The 24,615-nt window shown below is 44.7% G+C and overlaps 1 protein-coding gene across 3 annotated transcripts; it reads right to left on the minus strand.

Annotated features, from left to right (window-relative positions):
* Window positions 1-2,854: 2,854 nt before the first annotated feature.
* Zbtb25 (zinc finger and BTB domain containing 25) lies at window positions 2,855-24,098 on the minus strand. 3 transcript variants are annotated; one of them, XM_029484920.2, is made up of 3 exons: window positions 23,709-24,098; window positions 11,793-11,972; window positions 2,855-5,745 (listed from the first exon to the last, which is right to left on the minus strand). In XM_029484920.2, the coding sequence occupies exons 2-3, from the start codon at window positions 11,963-11,965 to the stop codon at window positions 4,599-4,601; spliced, it is 1,320 nt and encodes a 439-aa protein (XP_029340780.1). In that variant the 5' UTR covers window positions 11,966-11,972; window positions 23,709-24,098; the 3' UTR covers window positions 2,855-4,598. The 3 variants fall into 3 exon arrangements, with proteins under 3 accessions (XP_029340780.1, XP_029340779.1, XP_085686603.1); XM_029484919.2 differs by lacking the exon at window positions 23,709-24,098 and adding an exon at window positions 23,100-23,698; XM_085830477.1 differs by lacking the exon at window positions 23,709-24,098 and adding an exon at window positions 12,626-13,445.
* Window positions 24,099-24,615: the final 517 nt, after the last annotated feature.

Below are 24,615 nucleotides of genomic sequence, written 5' to 3' on the forward strand. Positions count from 1 at the left end.
TGTGCATGGGTTTGGCATGCACAAGTGCAGGTACCTCAGAGATCAGAGGAGAACTAGGTCCTCCCGGAGCTAGAGTGCCAGGTAGTTTATAAGCTGCCTGACAGAGGTGCTGAGAACAAATCCGGGGTTGTAGAAGAGCAGCCAGTGCTCTTAACCACTGAGCCATCTTTCCAGACTCTTGTTTTATTTTTTTAAGACTCAGTTAAGCGTGGCCTTAAATTCATTCGTACTGTGTCAGCTTCCTAAATGCTGGCTGAGGGCTCTCCTGCGATCTTCTCTGTTTCAGTGACTGCAAGGAGCCGATGGCAGCTGTGCTGAAGGACAACCTAAGGAATTGGGGGAACACACACACACGGAAGCACCAGGGTTTCATCCAATCTAGAAGGAGAGCCAGTGTGGGACACTTGCATTTAAGACTTCACATTCAGGACTGTGACATACCAGATTAAAGAGAGACCGGTTACACAAGCATGGTTGAGCATAGAAATGTTTACAGAGTTCACTCCTAGGAACGTAACAACGTCTTAATGAAACGCCACAGACATGTTTAGTTTAAGTACACTAAAAGACACAAGTTACATTGTAAACATTTTCCACATGAACTATTTTTTAGCACAGATACCACAAAAATCCCTGTCAAGTATTCACAGGAATCCAAGGTTCAGTATCAATAATTAGCCTGTGCAAACAGGCTTTATGCGCTGTCCGCTTCGCAGCTTGTTTTCCTCCCATGATAGCAGTTATTCCCTTCAGTGGTCAGAGAAAGCGGTCCAGTTTTACTTCAAAAGAACATTAGTGAGTTCCTACAGATTATCCTCATTCCTGCTCCCGTCCCTATTTATTACTTAGATGGTCTTCATCCAAGAATCAATGGGGTTTTTATTTTCTTTGTTCCTTTTCTTATATGAAAATAATGTATTTGGAGGGAAGTTTCATTAATGCTGAAATTGGTATATTTTACTTCCACTAATGCTAAATCCTATCCTTGAAGAACGATAGAAACAGCTCAGAAGAGTAAGAACTCAAGTAGCACTCCTATTTCTGGCACATTTTCATAAAAACTAATTTTCTCAATTAATTATCTATTAAGTAGTGCTTGAGTGCTGCAAGCATGTTCTAAAATCTACCAGATGGAATACTGAGCCGGGCTAGCCGTGGAACCGCTTCCTGCTGTTGGTTTCCATCAGCACACTAACCAGTTCAGAGCAAAGCCTCACAGCAGCCCTGGGAGGTAGGTGCTGTGGACACCCCCGCTTTCCTTGGAAGAGGTAAGTAACCACTTCAAACATTCCATACATTAAAGAGCAACAAAACTGTTCGTCAGGCAGACTGCACTCACTGAGCGCTCCTACCAACAACAAATGCAAAACGGTCTCTGTTCTCCTCTAGGAAACACCTACATGCAGGCTCTGTAAAGAAGGGAAGACTTAAAGCTGGCCCAAGCAGAAAAGCTCTATTTAGGATCTGCCTAGCCTGAGGCAGAGGCAGGTGGATCTCTGAGTTCGAGGCCAGCCTGGTCTACAGAATGAGTTCCAGGACAGCCAGAGCTACACAGAGAAACCCTGTCTCAAAAAAAAAAAAAAAGAACTAAGCTTGTTTCACAAAGCCTCCAAATATTACCCAGCAGACTACTCACCTCAACACAAGAGGGCAACATCTGGCAACAAAGTACATATGGTGACTCCAGGCTCAACTAGGTAACCATTACACAAACCACACTGCTTGTGGGGTGGGGGTGGGGGAGGGAGGGGAGAGGAAGGGAGGGGAGGGGAGGGGAAGGCAGCTCCATATTGCAGATGTGACAAAACATAAAGGTTGTTCCTGGAAAATCTTTTAAAATATGAATACTTTTTCCCCCAAATGAAGAATTATGTCTTAAAAACCAAAACCAAAACTCCCCAGGCTGTAGGCGTTATAGTGCATGCTACCCCAGGCACTTAGGAGGTGGATGCAGGGTTGTTTCAAGTCCCAGGCCTTTGTGGGCCATATAGTAAGACATAACCTCAAAAAGGCAAAATGAGCAGGAGAGAGGCTGATTCAGTGCTTAAGGGTACCTGCTGCTCCTGCAGAGGACGTGGTTTGGTTCCAGCACCCACATGAGTTCTCCAGGTTCTGATGCCTCAGTTTTTTGAGATAGAGTCTTACTGAGCCTGGAGTTGCTCGTTCTGCATAAGTCATCAAAGCCTGCCTGGGTTCTGTATCTCAATGTGAATATACTGAGATATATCTCTAAATCCCAAAAAGAGTAAAGGCAGGGAATATATCCTAAATAGCCTAAAATACATGAAGTCAGCATCTGTGTTTCTGTATGATTAAGTCACTGAAGTAACTGAGTAATTGCTTTGATGACTTAAGTATAAGATAACATGCAATTTTGACCCCCCCTAAACAGCACATTTGTTAACCACCCCAATACAATCCATTCTACCACTAGCTATGTTCTGTTCTTAAAACACATCATCAGTCTTGATCCCAGACGCTAACTCTAAATCAGAAACTCAGTTACCTTAAAGGAGTGCCCGGTAGGGTTCTTCACTTGGCCCTTAAAAGTTACCACTCTGAAGGCTGGGTGGTACCACAGCCCATGAGAAGACAACGGTGCGTTCAAGTCTAGCCTGGGCCAAATAGCAAGAATATCTCAAAAACTTAACAGTTTGGTGTGGTATCTGTGTGTGTGCTGTTTTGTTTGTTTGAGACAGGTCTAACTATGTCACTCTAACTGGTCTGGAACTCACTATATAAACCAGGCTGGCCTTGAACTCAGAGATCAGCCTCACAAGTTCTGGGATTAGAGTCCATGCCACCCCATCTCTGAAACTCTGTTATGTAACCTAACTCACCATTCACGGGGGGGCGGGGGGGGGTTGGATAAAAACAACCTCTTTTTTTTTTTTTTTTGGTTTTATGAGACAGGGTTTCTCTGTATAGCACTGGCTGTCCTGTAACTCACTTTGTCGACCAGGCTGGCCTCGAACTCAGAAATCCACCTGCCTCTGCCTCCCAAGTACTGGGATTAAAGGTGTGCGTCACCACACCTGGCGGCAATAGAACCTCTTAAATGTCTTCAGAGGTATGGGAGTGGGGTCAAAATTAACTGGCTATATATACTGAGGTGTCTGTGAGATGGCACATACCCCATGGTACTGGCCACCTGGGAAGCTGAAGAAGACTATGTCACCAACCTGGTGACATAGCAAGGCTGAGAGGGGGGTGTGTGTGTGGCAGGACCAACTCAAATGCTCTTCAAATGTCTGTGAGCTGAGACTCTAATAGGGTGGTGGTGGGGCGCTGTTCTACCGTCTCTCTTGCCCTCTGATCCTTGAGAACAGAACCCCTTGGAAACAATGAACTTTGCTAGGCTACTTGTTAGGTACAGAAAATCCATCACTTAGTCCAACATCTTCCATTTCCCTGGAGTTGTAAGTTTCTAAGTGTCGCCACTATAAAAGGGAAGTGAGTATATTCACAGAAGGAGAGCCGCCGGCATGGGTTTTAAGTAGGTCTGGAATGCTCAATGCATCCACTCCACTGCTTTTACTAACAGAAAAGTGAAAGCTACGCCATTGTCAAATCACCCTTATGAGTGACTTTTAGAAAACTATCATCAACCCAGACAGCCTTGACAAGTCTGCAACATTAAGTCAGGGAGATGATATGCATCTTACTATTGTCCTCTTCAAACGTAGGTGACCCTCTTGCTATAACACCTGAAAGTGTCCAAGAGCACACTGTAGCTCTGCCTATCCGCACAAGGTTGGCTGGCACAGACCTGTGTGACCACTTACGTGAATGCACTGTTTCTCTGCTCAAGCCTTCTTCACTACTGACTTCTCCAGTCCTTCCTTTTAGCCAAAATATTTATTAAAAATGAGGTATACTTGATGGCTGGTAAATAAAAGGCCATATAAGAGGTTGGAATGCTAGTAAGTACAGTTAAAACTACTGGTGATTTGGTATAGCCATGTCTTAAAACAAAACAAACTTTTTATACATTATAATATATAGTTATACATTAAAGTAACTACTTACTTCATATACATATATTTATACATTAAAATAACTATTGATTTCCTATATGGCTGAAAATATTTAAAAATCATTTTCCTAAGAGCATAATTCACATAAAACCTAAGACAAGTGACAGTTTAGAAGTGTATCTGTGTGTGTGCGCATGTGAGTGTATGCTGGACACTGAACCGAGGGCCTCACACACGCTAGGCAAGTACTCTACAGATGAGCTTCAATCCCAGTCTCTAAAATATTCTCTAAAACAGATCTCATCTGCTTCATAGTCAAGTTCATTGTACTGATTCTGCAACCTGGGAAAACAAGAGATTTTATAAATAATCACTCACTCTAAAGTTTCTACATTAACTTCTGACTTTCAAATTATGATTTAATGTATAGAAAAGCTCATAGGATAATTTGAAAGTTATGTTTAATAGCCATGTCTTATAATGAGAACTGGTATGTTCAACCTCAAAACACACAACAGACTATTTTAATTCAAAAGACCATGAGGAGGTAACTAATTTACGATTAGAAATGGCACGTGAATCTCCTCCAAGATCAGTATAAAAATTCTGCACGAGAAACTGCTACTCAACGAGGATGGTGTCCACCCCCGCTTGTGTGAGCTCTGACTCTAAGGCACAAGGCAAGTCTAAATGTTCTTGTGACAAGCGAGAGCTTTTTAAGGGGACATCGGGCCAGCTGTCACAATACTGCTGAAACCTCTGGGCCAGTGAGTTTCCAAACCTTTGGCAGCGGTTGTACCTGTAGGATCTGCCTCTGTGTGTATACATGTGCTCCAGTAACTGGCTCTTTCGAAGAAATTTATGACCACAGATGGTACAACTGATTTTTCTTTTCCTTGAAAAAGAAAAATTACAGTTTAATTCTACTGGCTCTGTGTCTTTGGAGATCAAAGATACTTGACTGATCTGCAAAGGCTCTGAGGTGCCCCGGCTCGAGTGCTCCGGTGATGGCTGCTGCTGCTCATTCTCCTTGACAATGAAGGAGCTGAGCCTCCGGCATTCAAGAGCCTCACTGCTGTCACTAAGTGGATGCACTTCACCAAGGTCATTACTTTCCAAAATGGAAGCAGGGACACCGAACGGGAGAGATCCGGACACGTGGGTATGGAGGTGCTGTCTCAGGTTACTTCGGGATTCAAAGCGCTCCCCACAGTAATGGCATAAGTGGACTTTGATACTGTTTTCTGTAAAAGAGGGGCCAGTCACCTCTGATGAGGACGAGGAGTGGCTTTGGGAGATCACAGACTCTGGATCACATCTCTCCTGCTTGATGGACACTGGGGGCTTCTGGTGCTCCTCCACGGCCTGCTCGGCAGGATGGGCCCTCTGCTGCTCCGCACCGCTGCCATCATCTAGCCCAATTGCCAGAGAGAGCTGCAGCTGGGGGTGGTCACCTGGGACAGCAGCTCTGTTTCCACTGCTACTGGGAGGAGTTTCTTTGATCTCCAGCCCTTGTTTGACAGCTGTTTTCTGGGTTGTTGAAATCTGAATACCATACAAATTAGATGTCTGCACAGTCTCTGGTGAGAACACTTGATTCATTTCAGTTGCAATGTGAGAAAGGTAGTCAGCGTGAAGAAATCGGATCCCTTCCTCCAAACGACTATGATCCACAATCTGTTTTGGCCCTTTTCCTGTGTACATAATATGCAACAAGTAGCTGAATATATCGGGCTGGATGTCAGCTGGTTGTATTTTTATGCATTCACTGTTAAAACAAAAACAAACCCAAACAAAATGAAATACAATCTAGTTGGTCTTTTGGTTTCTAACAATCTTAGGTTAAAACAAATTCTCCCCTAGAGGTTTAAACCTGGCAATCTGCCTTGATGAAACACAACAGGGAAAATCAGTCTTCGAATTTAACTGCTTTTATGGTTCATCAACAAGGCTTTGTGTGTCCAACCTGCTGCCTAACAGCAGGAAACGCAGAGATGTTCAGACTAGTTCACCACCACGTGCCTCCTAAGCAGTACAGACTACTCTAGGTGAAAGAAGATAGAGACTAGTGACTAAAATAGTGCTCTGCGTTTACACTGAACATACAGTGAAAGGAATTAACACAGAAACTGGAAAGGATGCCTGTATGCTGGTGTTCACGGTACAATTATTTACAGTAGCTAAAAGCTGAAAACAACTAAACACCCATCAAAGATGAATGGAGTCAGGTGTTGTGGTGCAGCCTTTCATCCAAGCACTTGGGTGGCTGAGGCAGGTGAATCTCTTTGAATTTGAGGCCAGCCTGGTCTAAATAGAGAGTTCCAGAACAGCCAGAGCTATATAGACAGACCCTGTCTCAAAAAAGAAATAATAAAAGAAAAGAAGAGAGGAAGAGAAAAACAATGGGTTAGCAAAGCAGGCTGTAAACATCATGTACATCATCCTGCCACAAGGACAAGGAACTTCTGGTATGGATTATAACTTTGAACTCTTGAAAACATACTAAGTTAAAAAAAAAAAAAAGAAAAAAAGAAAAGACACAAAAGGCCCAAAATTGTATGGTACCACATTCATGAAATATCTAAATCAAAGCCGGGCCATAGCCGGGTGGTGGTGGCGCACGCCTTTAATTCCAGCACTCGGGAGGCAGAGGCAGATAGATTTCTGAGTTCGAGGCCAGCCTGGTCTACAGAGTGAGTTACAGGACAGCCAGGGCTACACAGAGAAACTCTGTCTCAAAAAACCAAAAAAAAAAAAAAAAAAAAAAAAAAAAAAAAGCCGGGCCATTAGCCCCAGCACTCATGGACAGTCAAGGATAAAGAAGCCCTCTCTGAAAAAACCCAAAACCAACAAAAGGAGAAATATCTAAGACAACACTTACAAAGAGACAGAACTGGGCTGGACAAAGGGCTCAGTGGTTAAAATACTTGCTGTTCTTCTAGAAGACCTGGTTTTGATTCCCAGCACCCATATGGTGCCTCACAATCGTTTGTGACTCCAGTTCCAAGGGACCAGATGCCCTCTTTTGGCTTAGTGCACACCACGCATACAGGTGGAACACAGCCATCATTCAGGCCACACATCCATATACAAGGCATATGAATGTAATTACTGCCATTTAGCTGGATGATTTTAAAGTGTTAATTATAGAGACCCTCCTCCGAAAACCAAAACCAGGGGCCTAGAGAGATGTCTCAGTGCTTAAGGGCCCTCACTGCTCTGGCAGAGGACCTGCCTTCAGTTTCCAGCACCCATATAACAGCTCACATCATGCAGACAAAACACTCATACACATAAAAAATCTTAAAAACCAAAAAACAAAATGACAATCAAACAACCAAAAGCAAACCAAACCAACAAAATATTCATATTTTTAAAGGTATATAATAAAAACTGTTAACATTTAGAATGTAAATGAAACTTTGTTTTGGTTCTAAATCTTTAAATCACAAATGAATACAAGTATAATTTTGAAAAGCATCCTAGGAATTTCAAAGGCAATATGGTTACCAGATAGCATAAGAAGGCAGACCTTGGTGAACTTAAGAGCAGGCGCACCAAAGGGAGATGATGCAACTTGAAGAAGCGGTGGACAGCATCGGTGCAGTTCCTCTGAAGCAGTTTATTCTGGGAGCCAGCATATTGACAATCTAGTTTCTCTAGTCCTTCATCCTGACATCCCTGCTTCCTCTCTCAGGTCTCACTCTTTGATCCACTCTGTCTACTCACCAGCATGTTCTGTGACATGCATTCTGGGGGTGTAAATTCTGTTACCTGAAGATGTTTGATCAATACAAACACAACACAAGGCAGGCCTCACCTTCACAATGCCTGTGTTTATTTAATTTTTTTATGTTAGGTATTTATTTACATTTCAAATGTTCCTTTTCCTGGTTTCCCCTCTGAAAACCCCCTATCCCCTCCCTTCTCCCACTGCTCACCAACCCACCCACTCCTGCTTCCTGGCCCTGCATTCCCTACCTGGGGCATCGAGCCTTCACAGGACCAAGGGCCTCTCCTCCCATTGATGACTGACTAGGCCATCCTCTGCTACATATGCAGTTAGAGACACGAGTCCCACCATGTGTCTTCTTTGACTGATGGTTTAGTCCCTGGGAGCTCTGGGGGGGGTACTGGTTAGTTCATATTGTTGTTCCTCCTATGGGGCTGCAAACCCCTTCAACTCCTTGGGTACTTTCTTTAGCTCCTTCATTGGGGACCTTGTGCTCAGTCCAATAGTAGGCTGCGAGGATCCACCGCTGTATTTGTCAGGCATTGGTGGAGTCTCTCTGGAGACAGCTACAACAGGCTTCTGTCAGTAAGCACTTGATGGCATCCACAAAAGTGATTGCATTTGGTGATTATATATATGGGATGGATCCCCAGGTGGGGCAGTCTCCAGCTGGTCCTTCCTTTAGTCTCTGTCTCTCTAACTCCTTCAATGCCTGTGTTTAGATGGTGCTTTAGAAGCTAAACAACTCACAGCTCAAAGCAGACTGGGTGGAAGATAGCATTTATAATGTGGTGAGTGTAATCTACGGTGTCACATCAGAGACAAAACACCTCTAGCAGGATTTCACTCCAACCTCATCTTTGTACTGTGCCACACTTTCTAGCCACCTTATCTACTCTGTTGTCTGAATGATCATATCTGCATTTTATATCACCTTTGCTTCTGTGACGGTTTGTATATGTTTGGCCTAGGAAGTGGCACGAGGTAGCATTGTTGGAGTAGTTGTGTCACTGTGGGTGTGGGCTTTAAGACCCTCATCCTAGCTGCCTGGAAGTCACTATTCTGCTAGCAGCTTTCAGATGAAGACGTAGAACTCTCAGCTCCTCCTGCACCAGGCCTGACTGGATGCTGCCATGTTCCCACCTTGATGATAATGGACAGAACCTCTGAACCTGTAAGCCAGCCCCAATTAAATATTGTCCTTATGCCGGGCAGTGGTGGTGCACGCCTTTTTTAATCCCAGCACTTGGGAGGCAGAGGCAGGCAGATTTCTGAGTTTGAGGCCAGCCTGGTCCACAGAGTGAGTTCCAGGACAGCCAGGGCTACACAGAGAAACCCTGTCTCAAAAAACAAAAAAAAAAACCCAAAAAACCAAACAACAACAAAAAAAAAACCCAAAAAACCAAAAAATGTCCTTATAAGAGTTGCCATGGTCATGGTGTCTGTTCACAGCAGTAAAACCTAAGACAACTTCTTTCTTTCTTTTTTCTTTTTCTTTTTTTCTTTTTCTAAGACAGAGTTTTAATATGTAGTCCAGGCCTGATACTTGCAGTATAATACAGGCTGGACCCAAACTCACAGTGATTCTCCTGTCTCTGTACCTAAAATGCTAGGAGTATAAACATTAGCTACCACATCTGGCTGGGCTAAGCCTTTAATTAACCTTAGTTATATTTGTTTTTATTAGTATGCTCTACGATGGATACCATGAACTGAGTTTAACAGTGATACATAAATGTTATGGACCAAATCGTGATCCATGCTATTTCCCCTCCTTATTATTTTAATACCCCTCCTTTTATTCCTCTGCAACATCTGGAAGACTCTTGATTTTTCAGATTTGTAAAGTCTGTTTCAAAATTCTGAAAACAGGCCTGCTAGAAGTCTTCTACTTTGTGTACACCTCATGTTTGACACCATCTTACTAACAACAAGGCTCTGCTCTAAACACTTTACTGTCACTAATCCACTGAACTCTTTTAATACCCAGAAGGAGAGTGTATTATTGTAGCATTTAACAGACAAGAAAACTCAAAGTGTTAGGGCTTAAGCATGAACTATCCCCTGAAAGCTTAGGTGTACAGTCTTACAGCCTTGGTGGCCAGCTGATGGGCTCTGGGGAAGTGACTAGGTCACGAGGACTCTGGCTTCACTGGTGTAGTCTCCGCTCACAGAGTCACAATGTCATGTGACTGAATTACTTGGAGGTGGGAGACACTAGGAGATGGGGTCAAGGTAGAAGAAGAGTCACTAAGCCTCGCCTGCCAGGGCTGCTTATCTAGTCCCGGTCTTCACGGCACGGTTGCCTGCCTACTACAAAGTGCGTAGCTTTCCTGTTACGCCTTCTTTCATGCTATCTCTGCTTTCCCAGTGTTAAAGTCATGGGCGCCAGCCAGCTGCAAGTGCACTAAAGCCTGAGGCTGCAAGCACAACAAATCCTTGTCATTTTGTCACAGCACCAGGGAGTGTCTAGCACAAGGCAGATCAATTATTTGCTTTACATTTAATTCTCTATCAAACTATAAATTCCTTGAAGACAGAGTATAACTTACTTATAACCATATTCTAGCTCAATTTCTTTTTTTTTTTAAAGATTTATTTATTTATTATATGTAAGTACACTGTAGCTGTCTTCAGACACTCCAGAAGAGGGAGTCAGATCTCGTTACAGATGGTTGTGAGCCACCATGTGGTTGCTGGGATTTGAACTCTGGACCTTCGAAAGAACAGTCGGGTGCTCTTACCCACTGAGCCATCTCACCAGCCCCTAGCTCAATTTCTAATACACACACACACACACACACACACACACAGGAAATATTTAAATGAACAGTTAAATAAAAAATATATAACTGGAATTTGACACCTCAATTCTATGTAAGGTCCTTTAAAAACAAACAAAACAACAATCCACCAAATATGCAGGGTACCAAGCCTGGTGGCTTGGGCCTATGGCTCTAGCTACTCAGAAGGCTGAGGCAGGAAGATCACAAGTTCAAGTCCTCCTGGGCTACAGAGTGAGCTCAAGGGCAGCCTGGGCAACTTAGTAAGACTCTATGGCAAAATTTATAAATAAATAAATAAATAGGCAAGCAAGCAAGCAAGCAATAGTCTAGAATTGTCTAAACATAGACTGGACTAAAATTAATCTTTCCAAGAGCTCAGAATTTGAATTCCCATACTACCAAAATTCAAAAAATGCAAAAGAACGCAAAAACAGAAAATGTGAAATAAACACTCTCTCTGACTGGCGATGTCCATCTGTGATGGGACAATGTGACACTGAAATGATGCTACACCAATATCAACAGCCCAGTTAAGCACACAGGTTAACTTCAGACTTACACTTAAGCCCAACCCATCAGCGATTTACTCCTGGATGGGCCACTTAACAGCTCAGTCTCAGCTGCCTTTTCTCAGCTAACACCAGCATAACAGTGGAACTTACATTATAGGACTTGAGGCTTGGGTATTGGCTAAGCCTTTTTTGTTGGTAGTGGGTTTTTTGAAACAGGATCTCATTAGGCAGCTTTGGTTAGCCTAGAACTCACAATGTAGACAAGTTGGCCTTAAACTTAAGAGATCCCCTTGCCTCTGCTACCTGAGTGGTAAGATTAAAGGAATACAGCCCCACACTGGACTGGGCTAAGCCTTCAATCAATTTGAGTTATACTTGTTTTCATTAAGTATGTTTTACCATGGATACCATGTACTGAGTTTACTACTGACATATATATGTTATTATAATTAAAAATCTGTATTAGGATAACCCAATAATAAGCCCTTAAACATTGATTCTCAACCTGTGGGTTGCAACCCCTCTAGGGTCAAACAATCCTTTCACGGGGTCAATTATCAGATACCCTGCATATCAGATATTTATATTACGATTCATAGCAGCACAGTTATGGTTATGAAATAGCAACGAAATAATTTTATGGTTGGAGGTTACCACAACATGAGGAACTGTATTAAAGGGTCTCAGCAATAGGGAGGTTGAGAAGCACTGCCTTAAATGATATAAGACATATATATCACAATATTAAAAAAAATTCTTCTCATTTACAAAAGCCCCTCCTTACCTTGTTTGGTGAATAAAAATCATCTTGAAATAGTTAGAAAAGGCAGCAAGCACTGCTCTGTGGGCTTTGAAGTAAACATCCCCAATAGCAACTGTGCAGTCACACAGAAAGCCGAATTCTCGCTGCATGTTCAGCTGCTGCAGAAGCACAAGGCTATGGCTAGCAGTATCCATGGCGGCTCTGAGAAAAACCAACATAGATACATATGTTTGGGATACATAGATGTTTATATACATATATACATACACACACACACATACAAATATACATACTTATACATAAAACTGGTTATAGTTCACACAAACCTAGAGCATTAAGGTCTCATTTTAAATGAAACTACTCAACACTGTGGACCTTGCTCTCTAACATTAAACCCCTTGTTATGACAACTGAGGTGAACTCTTCTGAACAATGAGAGTCTTTTAAGCACGGAAGAGGGGGATTTGTATGGGCAAGAGAAATGCTCGTGCTTTCAATGTGATCATGTTTTGCTTTCGTGTGTGTGTGTGTGTGTCTTACACACGCTAGGCAAGCCCCATTCCTACTCTCCTTATGGTTTAATGCCCGGGGCTTCGTCTACACCAGTTAAGCACTCTACTTCTGAGCTTCACCCCCATCCTGTGATCACATTTCTAGTGCTGTTTCTTAACTGGGGAGATGAAGTGGAATACTGCAGTGGGGCTCAGAGTGACATGAGATAACTTAGTGAAAACTGGGTTGTAATGGAAAATGCTATTTAAATGTCCCCTCTAAGTGGGAATAATAGAATAATAGCAGGGCATCCTACCTGGCTGTGAGCCTCAGCTATCTCTCCAGCCTGATGGGCAGCCTACCTAGACTACAACTGTCCACTTTCTTCTGAGATCCTCTGGCATTCAGGAGGTGCTGGCCTCCTGACTGTCATAAAACTTAGCAGTCACAGATGTCAAGCCATACCCCGATTTATATGGGGCCTGGGAGCTCATGAGAAAGAATCTACAACCTGATTTCATACACGTCCGGATGCAGATTCTCTGTGGCAAGAAAAGGAAGATATGGCAAATGAGCCTCAAGGGGAAAATTCCTGCATGAGGCTATGCAAGCAAGTCCTGACCAAGACAGTAACTGTGTATCTAAACAACAAAGACACAGGAAAGTCACAGTTTCAGGCAGGTGGGAGGCTAATCTTCACCACCACCTCTGCCCTAGCTGTGCAAGAGCCCTGGTACTCTGGGGAGAAGGCAGCTGCAATTCTAGGGGTATCATAAGTATGGTAGTTTGGATGTGCTTGGCCTCCACAGATTCATGTTTCAGTGCTTGGTCATAGGGAGTGGCACTGTTGGGAGGTGTGGCCTTGTTGGAGGAAGTGCGTCACTGTGTAGGTGGGCTTTGAGTTCTCCACCCTGTGTGGAATCAGAACCTCCTCCTGGCTGCTTTTGGATCAACATGTAGAACTCTCAGCTTCTCCTACAGCACCATCTGCCTGGATGCTGCCATGCTCCCTGCCATGATGATAATGGACTGAACCCCTCAAACTGTAAGCCAGCCCCAGTTAAATGCTTTCCTTTATAAGAGTTGCCTTGGTCGTGGTGCCTCTCACAGCCATGAACCGCTAAGACACTAGGGAACCGGGAGAACCGCCTTTGAAAGAGCAGATTCTGAAAGTGAGGATGAGGCTTCAACACAGGAAATAACAATTATATCCATGGAAGAAATCCTTGACACGTCTCTCACTTCACCCTCCACCTACCTTACCTTCAAACATAACCGCCATCCTGAATTTCCTGTTATTGACTTTCTCTTTTTTTAATATATTTATTTTATGTATAGGAGTACACTGTCACTCTCTTCAGAGACACAAGAAGAGGACATCAGATCCCATTACAGATGGTTGTAAGCCACCTTGTGGCTGCTGGGAATTGAACTCAGGACTTCTGGAAGAATGGTCAGTGCTCTTAACCACTGAGCCATCTCTCCAGTCCCACTTTTGACTTTCTTTTTTTTTTTTTTTTTATTTTCGAGACAGGGTTTCTCTGTGTAGCCCTGGCTGTCCTGGCACTCACTTTGTAGACCAGGCTGGCCTCGAACTCAGAAATCCGCCTGCCTCTGCCTCTCGAGTGCTGGGATTAAAGGCGTGCGCCACCACGCCCGGCTCACTTTTGACTTTCTTATACATCACCACATTCTGCCTGTGTAGGACCATATCTTTGACCAAAGGATAGTATTGTTTACAAGTTTTATTCTTCATAAATAATTAGCTTCAAGAATTCCATTAATTAGCCGGGCGTGGTGGTACACGCCTTTAATCCCAGCACTTGGGAGGCAGAGGCAGGTGGATTTCTGAGTTCGAGGCCAGCCTGGTCTACAAAGTGAGTTACAGGACAGCCAGGGCTATACAGAGAAACCCTGTCTCGAAAAAACAACAAACAAACAAACAAACAAACAAACAAAATCTCCTTGTTGTTGGATCAGGTTTCAGATCCCAACAATGATATAGCCAATCAGGTATCTTGCAAAATGCCTTTTCCTACAGCTTCTGGCCTCCTTGTACCCACTCACGTACATACACATATGCAAACAAAAATAAACTACAAGAATTTTTAACATTGTGTGTGCCTGTGCGCGTGTGTGTCTGGGTACAAGTATGCCATTCACATATGGGGAGATAATATGACAGTTCACAGATATGTCATGGTTCTATAATTCTACCATGTGTAGGTCCAGGGGTTCAAACTCAGGTTGTTGGGCTTAGCAGTAAATACTCTTACTGCCAAGTTGTCTCACTGGTCCTATCACCTTAAACATTTATCATTTAGTGTGTGTGTGTGTGTGTGTGTGTACACCAGGGTGTGCATGCGAAGGTCAGAGCACAATGCTGTGTCAACTGGTTCTCTCTACTATAAAGGTTCCAGGGCTCAAGCTCAAGCCCTCAGACTTGAATGGCAGGTGCCTTTATATGTTGAGCCATCTTGCTGGCCCTTTCTCATGTCAAAAAACAAAAAACTTGCCAGGCAGTGGTGGCGCACGCCTTTAATCCCAGCCCTTGGAAGGCAGATTTCTGAGTTTGAGGCCAGCCTGGTCTACAGAGTGAGTTCCAGGACAGCCAGGGCAACACAGAGAAACCCTGTCTCTAAAAACCAAAAAAACCAAACCAAACCAAAAAACCAAAAAACTTTCAGCCTCACTGAAATAACTGAATGGGAGCTATAGAAACTTGATCCTATCCTCTGAAATAAAGTTGCAGGGCTGGAGAGATGGCTCAGCAGTTAAGAGCACTGATTGCTCTTTCAGAGGTCCTGAGTTCAAATCCCAGCAACCACATGGTGGCTGCTGTAATGGGATCTGATGCCTCTTCTGGTGTGTCTGAAAAAAGCAGCAGTGTATTCACATATATAAAATAAGTAAATTAATCTTTAAAACAAAACAAAGCTGTAAACCGAGGGTCTTATTCCAGGAGGTGATTTGACCAAAAGTTACTACCTTCATCACCACATTTGCTTCTAAAAATCACCAGACAAGGAGGTTTTTAAAGACCTATATTTGAAGTTTCTGCATAAAAAACACTTTAAAATCAATAAAATGGCTCAAAGTAAAATACCCCAAATCAGCTGTTTTTTAAAAAATGCTTCCAAAAAAAAAAAAAAACCCTCCAAATTCTTGGATCTTAGGTATTTTCACCAGGTTTTCAAATACAGCTTATATATATATATTCACTGGCATAACCAACTACTGAGCCAGGCAGAAATGAGAAATAGCACACACAAAGCTGCAATACAAGATCTTGTGGTTAATGGGCTGAGTAGCAGTTAAACTTTTCATTTCCTCAGCAGATACTCATTGAAACACACACACATCAAAAGCTCTAAGTTACAGACCAAAAAAAAAAAAAAAAGCATAAACGCTCAAGTCAAGTCAAGAATACAGGCTTAGCAAGGAGATAAAACACATGACAATAACTACATTACAAATTAAAAGTGTCAAGTGCCACTAGAACGTTCAGCTGGAGATAAGCACGGAGCAAGCAATGAAAATAACATATTCAAACTGGTTTTCATCAGGCTTAGAAAGATAAAACCAAGTAACTTTACCGGGAGGGCTGTGAGTATTTTGTTATCAGAATTCAACTCAGTATAAAGGGGGGAGAAGAAAAGGAGTAAACAGAAGGAAAGGACAGGCGCAGCTTGCTAAGGAGACTAAGTGTAAGTGTACCCCAGCTGTGCCTGAAGGTATCCATCCCGCTAACTGCAGTGAGCTATGTAAGATGCTTGTGTAGGAACAACACTGGCAGTCACTCACTCAGTGGCGGGGGGGGGGGGGGGGTGGGGGGGTGGGTGGGGAGAACAAGACTCGGAAACCCAACCTCTTAAGAGTTTCAGCGCAGCCACTAGCTAGGTCTATCTCAATTCCCTGAGCCTCAGTAGCACTTATGAAGCGTGGATAATGGCAGTTTCTTCCTGAGGTGTCAAATGAAGCACTCTGGAGGCTGAGGCAGGAGGACCTGGAATTTAAGGCCAGCCTGGACTATAGTGAGACTTTGTTAATGAGGGTGTTGTGTGTGTGTGTTTGTGTGTAACAAGAGGGTATATATATTTGATAGGAGGACCTGTAGTAAGTGTTCAATAAGTATTAGACAGTACATCTCTAGGTCGGTTAGTTAAGGAGCCAGCTAGAAACCACGTAATGGCAGTGGGGAATGAAGGGAAGAGCTCGAGAGAGCCACCAGACACAGAACCGACACGACGTGGTGGCAGACAGGACACAGTCAACCACAGGCTGCAAGCTAAAGGTGAGTGGGTTGCTAGAAGCTGTCATTTATTTCTTCGGCACACATTTTCACAGTAACTGCCATGTTCCTGCTGTTGATATTAAAGGTAAAAGACTAGAGCTAGCCACAGGAACTGGCTTAGAGGAGGAGGTTTCTTACACAGTGAGTTCAAAGTGTCTACTCCAGGAAAAGGAAGTAGAAATGTCTAGTGATGAGTGGAAACAGCTCTAGAAAGATCAATGCCAAAGGAGACCTCTGAAATGACAAGACTCAAGTTTCTAAATATGTAGAGCTATACAGCGAAGCCAAATTTAAAAAAAAAAAAAAAAATTCTAAAAGCTAAGTATGGGTTGGGCCTGGTGGCACACGCATGCTGTAATCAAAGCTACCCTGGATTCCAGGCCCTGTATGTTAGAGATTCAAGGCTTGCCTGGGATAGAGCACAAACATAAGCTGATTTGGGAAACTTAAGACTTTGGGTCAAATGGGTCAAAAAAAAAACAAAAAACAAAAAACCAAAAAACAACAACAAAAAAAAAAAACTTAAAAAAAAAGGGTCTAGATGATGGCAGAGGATTTGTCTAGCATTCATGAGCCCCTGGGTTCACTTTTCAGTACTTTACTAAAAAAAAAAAAAAAAAGTATGAAAACTTGAAAGCCAGAAAAGCTACAATAAAACAAAGCAGGCAAACCTGGGACCTGAGGAAAATGCAGAACCCTGAGAGGGGGAACGCTGGTGACCAGGAGAGCAGGTGGGAGGTGACGTCCTACAAGTTCAGGGACGTAGCTGAGGCCAACTTTCTGATTCAAGACAACCTTTCAGGGTAGAGCCAACAAAATAGGAGGTACGGTCGGGGTGGGGCCCCGAGGAAGCTGCAGACCTCAGGAAGAGAAGCCACTCCAGATTAACCAGGAAATTAGCTGGAGGGACTGAGGGTGGAGAATCTGTTAACTCACCAACTACGAAGTCAGTTCATAAAGAAAGGGAAAGGGGACCTAAAATACGAACAGGATTAAGCTATGTAAGGAACATTCGAACGCAGTAACTTCTTCCTCTTTAGTTTCCATTTATCTATCCTCAGAATCTCTAACGCCTGCCTTCTCTAAGTGGTTAAACCCACTCCATGAGATTCCAGTTTTTGGGTTTGTTTGGTTTTTTTTTTTTTTTTTTTTTGGTTTTCCGAAACAGGGTTTCTCTGTGTAGCCCTGGCTGTCCTGGAACTCACTCTGTAGACCAGGCTGGCCTCGAACTCAGAAACCTGCCTGCCTCTGCCTCCCAAGTGCTGGGATTAAAAGCATGTGCCACCACTGCCTGGCGAGATTCCAGATCTTTTATTTTCAGGTGTAGAACTATTTCATCTCTTGGTTCACGTCTCTCCAACATGATACCTCGCCTCTATCTTCAGGTACCTGTGGCAGAATTTCCCAGGAGCTGAACCCCAACCTGGTCACCATGCCCTCCTAGGCCTTGGTGTCATTCCTTTTACTGGAAGCCTTTTCCAGGCAGAGACTTCCTATTTGCTTACAGCCTTATTTTACATCTTTGATCTACTAACTTTTGTGTCACTGTGGGGTCAACCTTCATTGATTAGGGTGATGGCCTCCTGGTCTTTGTTTTTTTTCTCATATCTAGTCATTTATATACTAAAACCTATGATGAGGGGCTGCTGAGATGGCTTGGTGGTTGAAGAGCTAACTGCTCTTGTAGAAGACCTGGGTTCAGCTCCCAGGACCCACATAGCAACTCACCACCTTTTCTAACTTCAGTTCCAGGGGGCTCAGATGCGCTCTTCTGGACTTCATGGATACCAGGCATGCACGTGGTATACACACATATATGCAAAGCATACATACACATAAAATAAGCTGTGAATAATGTAAGAGACTCTGCAGTAATATTCCTCCAACAGTGATGTTTTTGTTTTTATAATTAACTTGGCTGAACTTAACACTCCCAAGTTCTGCTCCTTGATCCGTGAGGTTTGGCTCTAGGTGTGCTCTTTGGAGGCCGTGGTAAACATGTCCAGCTCAGAAACTACAAGATTCAGAGTATTACACATCACCCCAACAAACCATTTGTTGAGCATCTCCCCCACTTTCCAGCTGCATGTTGTGTGCTCTGCCCTTTTTCTTCTAGCAACAGTTACCCCAGTTTTAGTCACCACACTGTGCCACCAAAACCATAAAAACAGAAACATCCACTGCTAACCCTTCTGCCAATTCAATTTTCAAAGACACACATGGTAACAAGACATACATGCGGGCAAAACACCCATATGCATAAAATAATAAAATCTGGTTGGAAGATAGACATGGTAGTATATACTTGTAGTCTTAGCACTTGTGAAACTGAAGCAGGAGGATTGCTGAAAATTCAATGTAAGCCAAGGCTACACGGAGTGAGTTCAAGGCTGGTTGGCCTGAGCCTATCTAACAAAAACCAAACAAAAAAATTAACAGGAAAGATTTTTGGTAGGAAAAAAAGATGTAAAGTAGGTTGCAGAAAAGAATTCAAAATAAAAAAATTCACCCTTCATTATTTAGAAAAGCAAAGAGTTTAAAAACTTTAAAAACATTTTTATTATCAAATTAGTATTTTTAATATTTTATTCTGAGAATTTCATACATGTATACAAGGCATTTTTATCATCATAATATCCTTCCCATCTAAGCACCACACCCTCACCCCCAAAGTAATATTTATAACAGGCTTAGTATTGACAGCTATGAGACTATACAAGCTCTATTTACTTTCCAGATTGCAGTAAATTAGCTCTGGATTAGTTCAAACTAAGATGAAACAAGTTTATAATTTAGTTAGCATGATATTCAACATCTTGGACTGTTTAGAAACCTCTTTTTGGTTGGCTTGCATTCTCAGATCAGCAGCAGAACAGCCTAGAATACTCAGCCCTTCATTCTCTCGCACTGCAAGCATCTTTAACAGACTTTATATCAGTTATCAGTCAGAGACAGGAAAGCTGGCAGAGGAATGTCAAGCTTGTATGAACTACTGACTCATGGCTAGAAATACACAAGTTCAGCGCTACCTGAGAAAAGGCTTCCCACAACAAGCCTTTGTAGCTGGTATTTGTAAAATGGTATTTTTTGATGATTGTGGATGTGTGACAGTTGATCTGGTTTTATTTGTGAGACGAGATCCCACTATAACCTAGACTGACCTAGAATTTACTTTGTAGCCCAGGCTGAACTGAAGTCTATGTTCTCTTGCCTCAAGCTCCTGAATAGAGGGATCATAAGGGTATACCATAATTATTATAATTATACCATAATTCCCAACAAGTATGGAAGAATGTTTACTATTGCATAAGTATCCCAAAGAATTGTGTTCATTATAGTAGATAAATAAATGTCAATGATTATTGTAAATGTGACTTTAAACTACAATTTTAGGTGGCTTAAGGAATCTAAGTAGTTAGACACACTGTTGCATACCTGTAATTCCAGCTCATACAAGTTTGAGGCCTGAACTTAGAAAACCCTATCTCAAAAAGAAGACAAACAGGAGACTTGGGGGAAAGGGCCCTCCCTGTACTCACCCCCATCCCAAGGCAAATCCCTGGAGCTCACTGGCTAGCCAGGTTACATGAATCAGTGAGCCCCACCTTCAGTAAGGAAGACACCCGAGGTCAATCTCTGACCTCAGATCCACACACACAGACACACACCCCTCAAAGAAAAGAAACAGAAATGAGCTAAACTAATGCACTAGTAGAGTGGTTAGAGGCCAGGAAGGGCCACACCATTTCCAAACTTTTTGGTGTAAAGTATCTAGGAAAAAGAACCACTTATTCTTAGACCCTTTTAAATTGATTTCCATATTGTCTAAAAATAATACAGGAACTGCCAAATCTGAAAATACAGGCACAGATCAAACCTGCCAGGAACCCATATTCACAGACAATGTTAGAGAAGACGTGATGGATGACACAGGAAAGGGAAGTTACATTCTAGAAATCTTCAACAGGATAGTCTGGAGCCCTGGTCTGTGGGCAGACAGCCTTTTCCATCCTCTGTGTGTGTGTGCGCGCACACAAGTGTGCCTGTCTGTCTGTCTGTCTGATAAAGCACTAGGCCAATAAAACTTAGAAATAAAAAACTTAATATAAAAGAAAGGGACAAGAGTCTCCTTGATTTCTCTAAAAACTACATCTAACAAGAGCAAAAGAGGTCCTCACAGGCAGGGAAAGTGAAAGAGGGCAAAACCAGAGGAGACCCAGAGTGCAGTGGGCAAGTGACTGAGCTGCTGTGTAAGTGAGCTACCATCTCCTCTGCCAGAGAATAACAGCTCCATGAACACACTTCCAACACAGGCTAAATAACACCCTCTGCCTAAAGAGCCTGCTGTTTCAGAATTAAACATTGGTTTTGATCTGTATCTACAAAAGCAATTAATTACAAAAATCTCAAAACCTTAATAATATAAAAACACGTTTCTTAAGCTTAATTTAAGAGAAGAAAAAAGGCCCAATAAAATGAGAACAGAAGCCTAACAAAGGGTGGGGATATAATATAGCCCAGTAGTAGAGGCCTTATCTAGCATTCACAAGATGCCAGTTTGATCCCCAGAATACAACCAAGTACAATTAAAATGAACTAATAATGAAATTTCATGTTAGCTTTGAGTACTGTCTTTTTCCTCCACTTTCTTTTGGGGATGGGTGAGTGAGTGGGGTGGTGAGACAGGGCTCACTATGTAGCCCTGGCTGTCCTGGAACTTACTCTGTAGACCAAGCTGGCCTTGAACTCACAGAGATCTGCCTTCCTCTGTCTCCCAAGTACTGGGATCGAAAAGGTGAGCACTACATATTATATGTGTACTTGCATGAATTCAGGCATATCGTATGTATGCAGGAGCCTGTGGAAACCAGAAGGAATCAGTTTCCCAGAACTGGAGTTATTTCAAGTTAAGAGCCACAGGGGCGCTGGAAGCCAAACCTGGGTTGTCTCAACTGATGAGCCATCTTGACAGACTAAAGGAAGAGACAGTGATTGAGGAACCTAACTGGCATGAAGTGGAGATCAAAGGATCGAATTCCATTGCTGTTAAAGATAACTACTATTAACTATTTTCTTTTTGGCTTTCTCTAAGGACTCAGATGCACTTGCTCTGTGGGATAAACAAGCAGAAAGGGGCACAGGAAGTGGTGTAGAGCTACTTTACAATTCATCAAAATAAGAACACCTGCACTGCTTTCCTATAGGAACTCTCTAATAATACAGTTCGCCAACTCTTTCCTAGCTCTTACTTCAAAAAATGGACAAATTGGTCAGATACCACCAGCAGCTTGCAGGGAATAAATCACTTTGGTCAGCGGTAGGTTAGGCACTATGCAGCACTTCCCAGCAGCTCAGCCATGCTAGATTTTACTGCCAAGCCGCTCGGGCCCCTCCTCCTCAGCTAGACAGCCTGGCTCCTTTGCATTCCCCTCAGGAGATCGGGTGGAAATACATAGCTCCACTTTGTAAGGCATAGAGGGCAGCTGAAAGTCCTGCCTGGCCTCTCTGGGCAACCACAGGCGCCAATAAATCAGCCACAGGCGATTCTCTCACCCCCTTCCTGGGGAGCAAGACGTAATGTGAAAGAGCACTGACTAGGCTTGGAAGATAAGTGATCCGAGACTCACATTCCTTTGCCAACTATTCTTGTCACCACAGTCAGGTATACCTCTCTGGCTCACTTCTGCCGGCTTAAAACATATCTGTAACAAGACAATACTACCCTTTTAAGGAATTCAGTTATTAAAACAGCTGGCAAAGGTTAGCACACAAAACTAAACCTGACTGGAAACTCCTTACAGCTTATTATAGTACTGGGCATGACAGTCTAGTGTGGGGTGGGGTGGGTGGGGGGTCTTTTTGCCGACCACCCAGGATGTCTCATTGCTTCCTAACTGAATCCCAGCCATCTTGACTATTTCACGTCTACTCATCCCACCCTCGGTCAGGCAGTGGCTGTGTACCCTTAACTAAATAAAACATATCTAGGTTGTTTCAAGAATGATGCCTAAACCTAAGGCTGAGACACGTAGCCAGACCAGGGGGCATACACTCTAAGTTCCTGCTAGCGAGAGCCCGACCTAAGATCCATCACTATTTCTACACTAGCCTGGACTATCAACCTGAGAAGTCCTGTAAACCTGATACAATTTTAATCACTTCTGGAGTATGCACTGTCCAAAGCAGGATAAACTGACACTGCAGTCCTGGCACACTGGAGAGTTCAATGGCAAACGTGTCTGCAGTCCTGAAGGCTAATTATGAAAGGTGCAGAAACTTTGATCGGGCAACACTCTGCTCCTTAGGCCGGGTGTTAGCTGTGAAATGAGGGATGGACTCGATATAACTTAAGGTCCTTTTCAGCTGGAAAACTAAGATGTACTTCAATCTTGTCAATCGACAGCTCTGCAGCTTTTGAAGGACTTGCTGGAGTCCCTCAAGGAAGAAGGCCAAGTTTAATCCCTTAGAGGGAGATGGGAGTTAATTTATAAAACACACAACACTAGCTGCTATCAGGTTCCAAGTACAGCGCCGTGCGTTACCTAAGCAACTGATAACGGCTTGATTCCTCCAAATGAGTGCAAGGGAGACGATGATAATAAGATGAGGGCCAGAATTCAAAAAGAAAAACCATTGGGCTAAAAGAAAAATACGTGAGAAAAATTAATTATTAGGGTAGGGGGCTACTTGCCCTAGATGCTAGGTACTCACAAACTGGATGGGGGAGGGGAGAGTGAGGGCTGCGCAGCCCGATCTGGACACCCGCCCACTAGCTAGAGCCTGGAGGCCTGGCGCGGCCGCCCGGGACCCGGCTGACACAGACGGATTGAGGCTTCCGCGCCCGCTCGGAGCCCGGCCCGCAGCCAGAATGGGCTCCAAGGCTGTGCGGCAAGCGCGCGCGCCATCCCGCCCGCGTTAGGCCCCGGCGGCCCACGGCCAAGGGCGGCTCCGCGCGCCCAGCACTCGCTCGCCGTTGCTAATGTCCTCCTTGGGCCCTGACTGACATCTCCAACGGACCAAAAACAGCACCCCTCTCCCCGGCTACTTGCATCTGTCCCGCGACGGGTGCAGCTGCAGCCGCCGCCCGGGCGGCTCGCGGCGGGAGGGACTGAGCCCGGAGCAGCCCACAGGGGCAGGGCCGCGTTGCTTACCCAGACTCCGCCGCGGCGGCGGACGGGCGGGCGGGCTTCTCTGTGCGGGAGGGGCGGGCTCCCGCGCGGCGCACACCACGCGGCTGCGCCCGCTCACGCACCCGGCGGGCTGCTCTCGCGCGGCTTCCCGCGCCCGGCCCACGTGACCGGGCTGCCGGGAAGCGAGCGGCACCCCGGCTAGTGTGCGTGCCTGCCTGCGTGCGTGCGTGCTTGCGCGCGCGCCTGCCCGCCCGCCCGAGTGGCCAAGGCGGGGGTCGGCCCCGCGCTCCGGGCGCGCCTCTGCTACGGTCCCCAGTCGTGACTGGAGGCGGAAGTGTGGGGACAAGCTCGAGCGTCACAGGCTCCCCACACGTCTTGGCGTGACCTGGGGACTTTCCCCGGCGTGTGCAAAAAAAAAAAAAAAAAAAAAAAAGCACGGGTGCCCCCTCGGCCCTGGGTGGGGACGAGCAAGGATGCACCGGCGTCTGGCGCGGGAGGGGGACGAGGACGCGGGGCAGGCGGCCACATGCGGCGGGAGCCAGGCGGGCCGGGCGGGGCATGGCGGGGAAAGTGACTCAGGCCCGAGGCCGGCGGGCCCACGCGAAGAGGAGTCGGGGGACACGGGGGACCCCGAGCGGACAGGCTTTAGGCTGGACGGGACGAGAGTGTCAGTTCCCCCCACCCCCAGGCGTCCAGGGTGGAGCGCGGGGGCGGGTCCAACTGCGGGGCCCTGCGGGACAGGGGTCTGACATCTGGGTAGAGGGCGATCGGCATCCAGCCCCGAGGGAGTCGGGAGGATCCCAGTGGCGTCCAGCTGTGCAAACAGGAGGAGGGCCAAGCCGACTCGGGGGAGAGGGGCTACAGTGCTGCTCCAGCCGCCGCCGCCCGGGCGCCCGCGCTGCGGGCAGTGCCAGCCTCCCCGGCCCGA

This window comes from Mus caroli, unplaced genomic scaffold (assembly GCF_978045245.1).
Source record: "Mus caroli unplaced genomic scaffold, Mus_caroli_1 scaffold_14, whole genome shotgun sequence".
Lineage (NCBI taxonomy): Eukaryota > Metazoa > Chordata > Mammalia > Rodentia > Muridae > Mus > Mus caroli.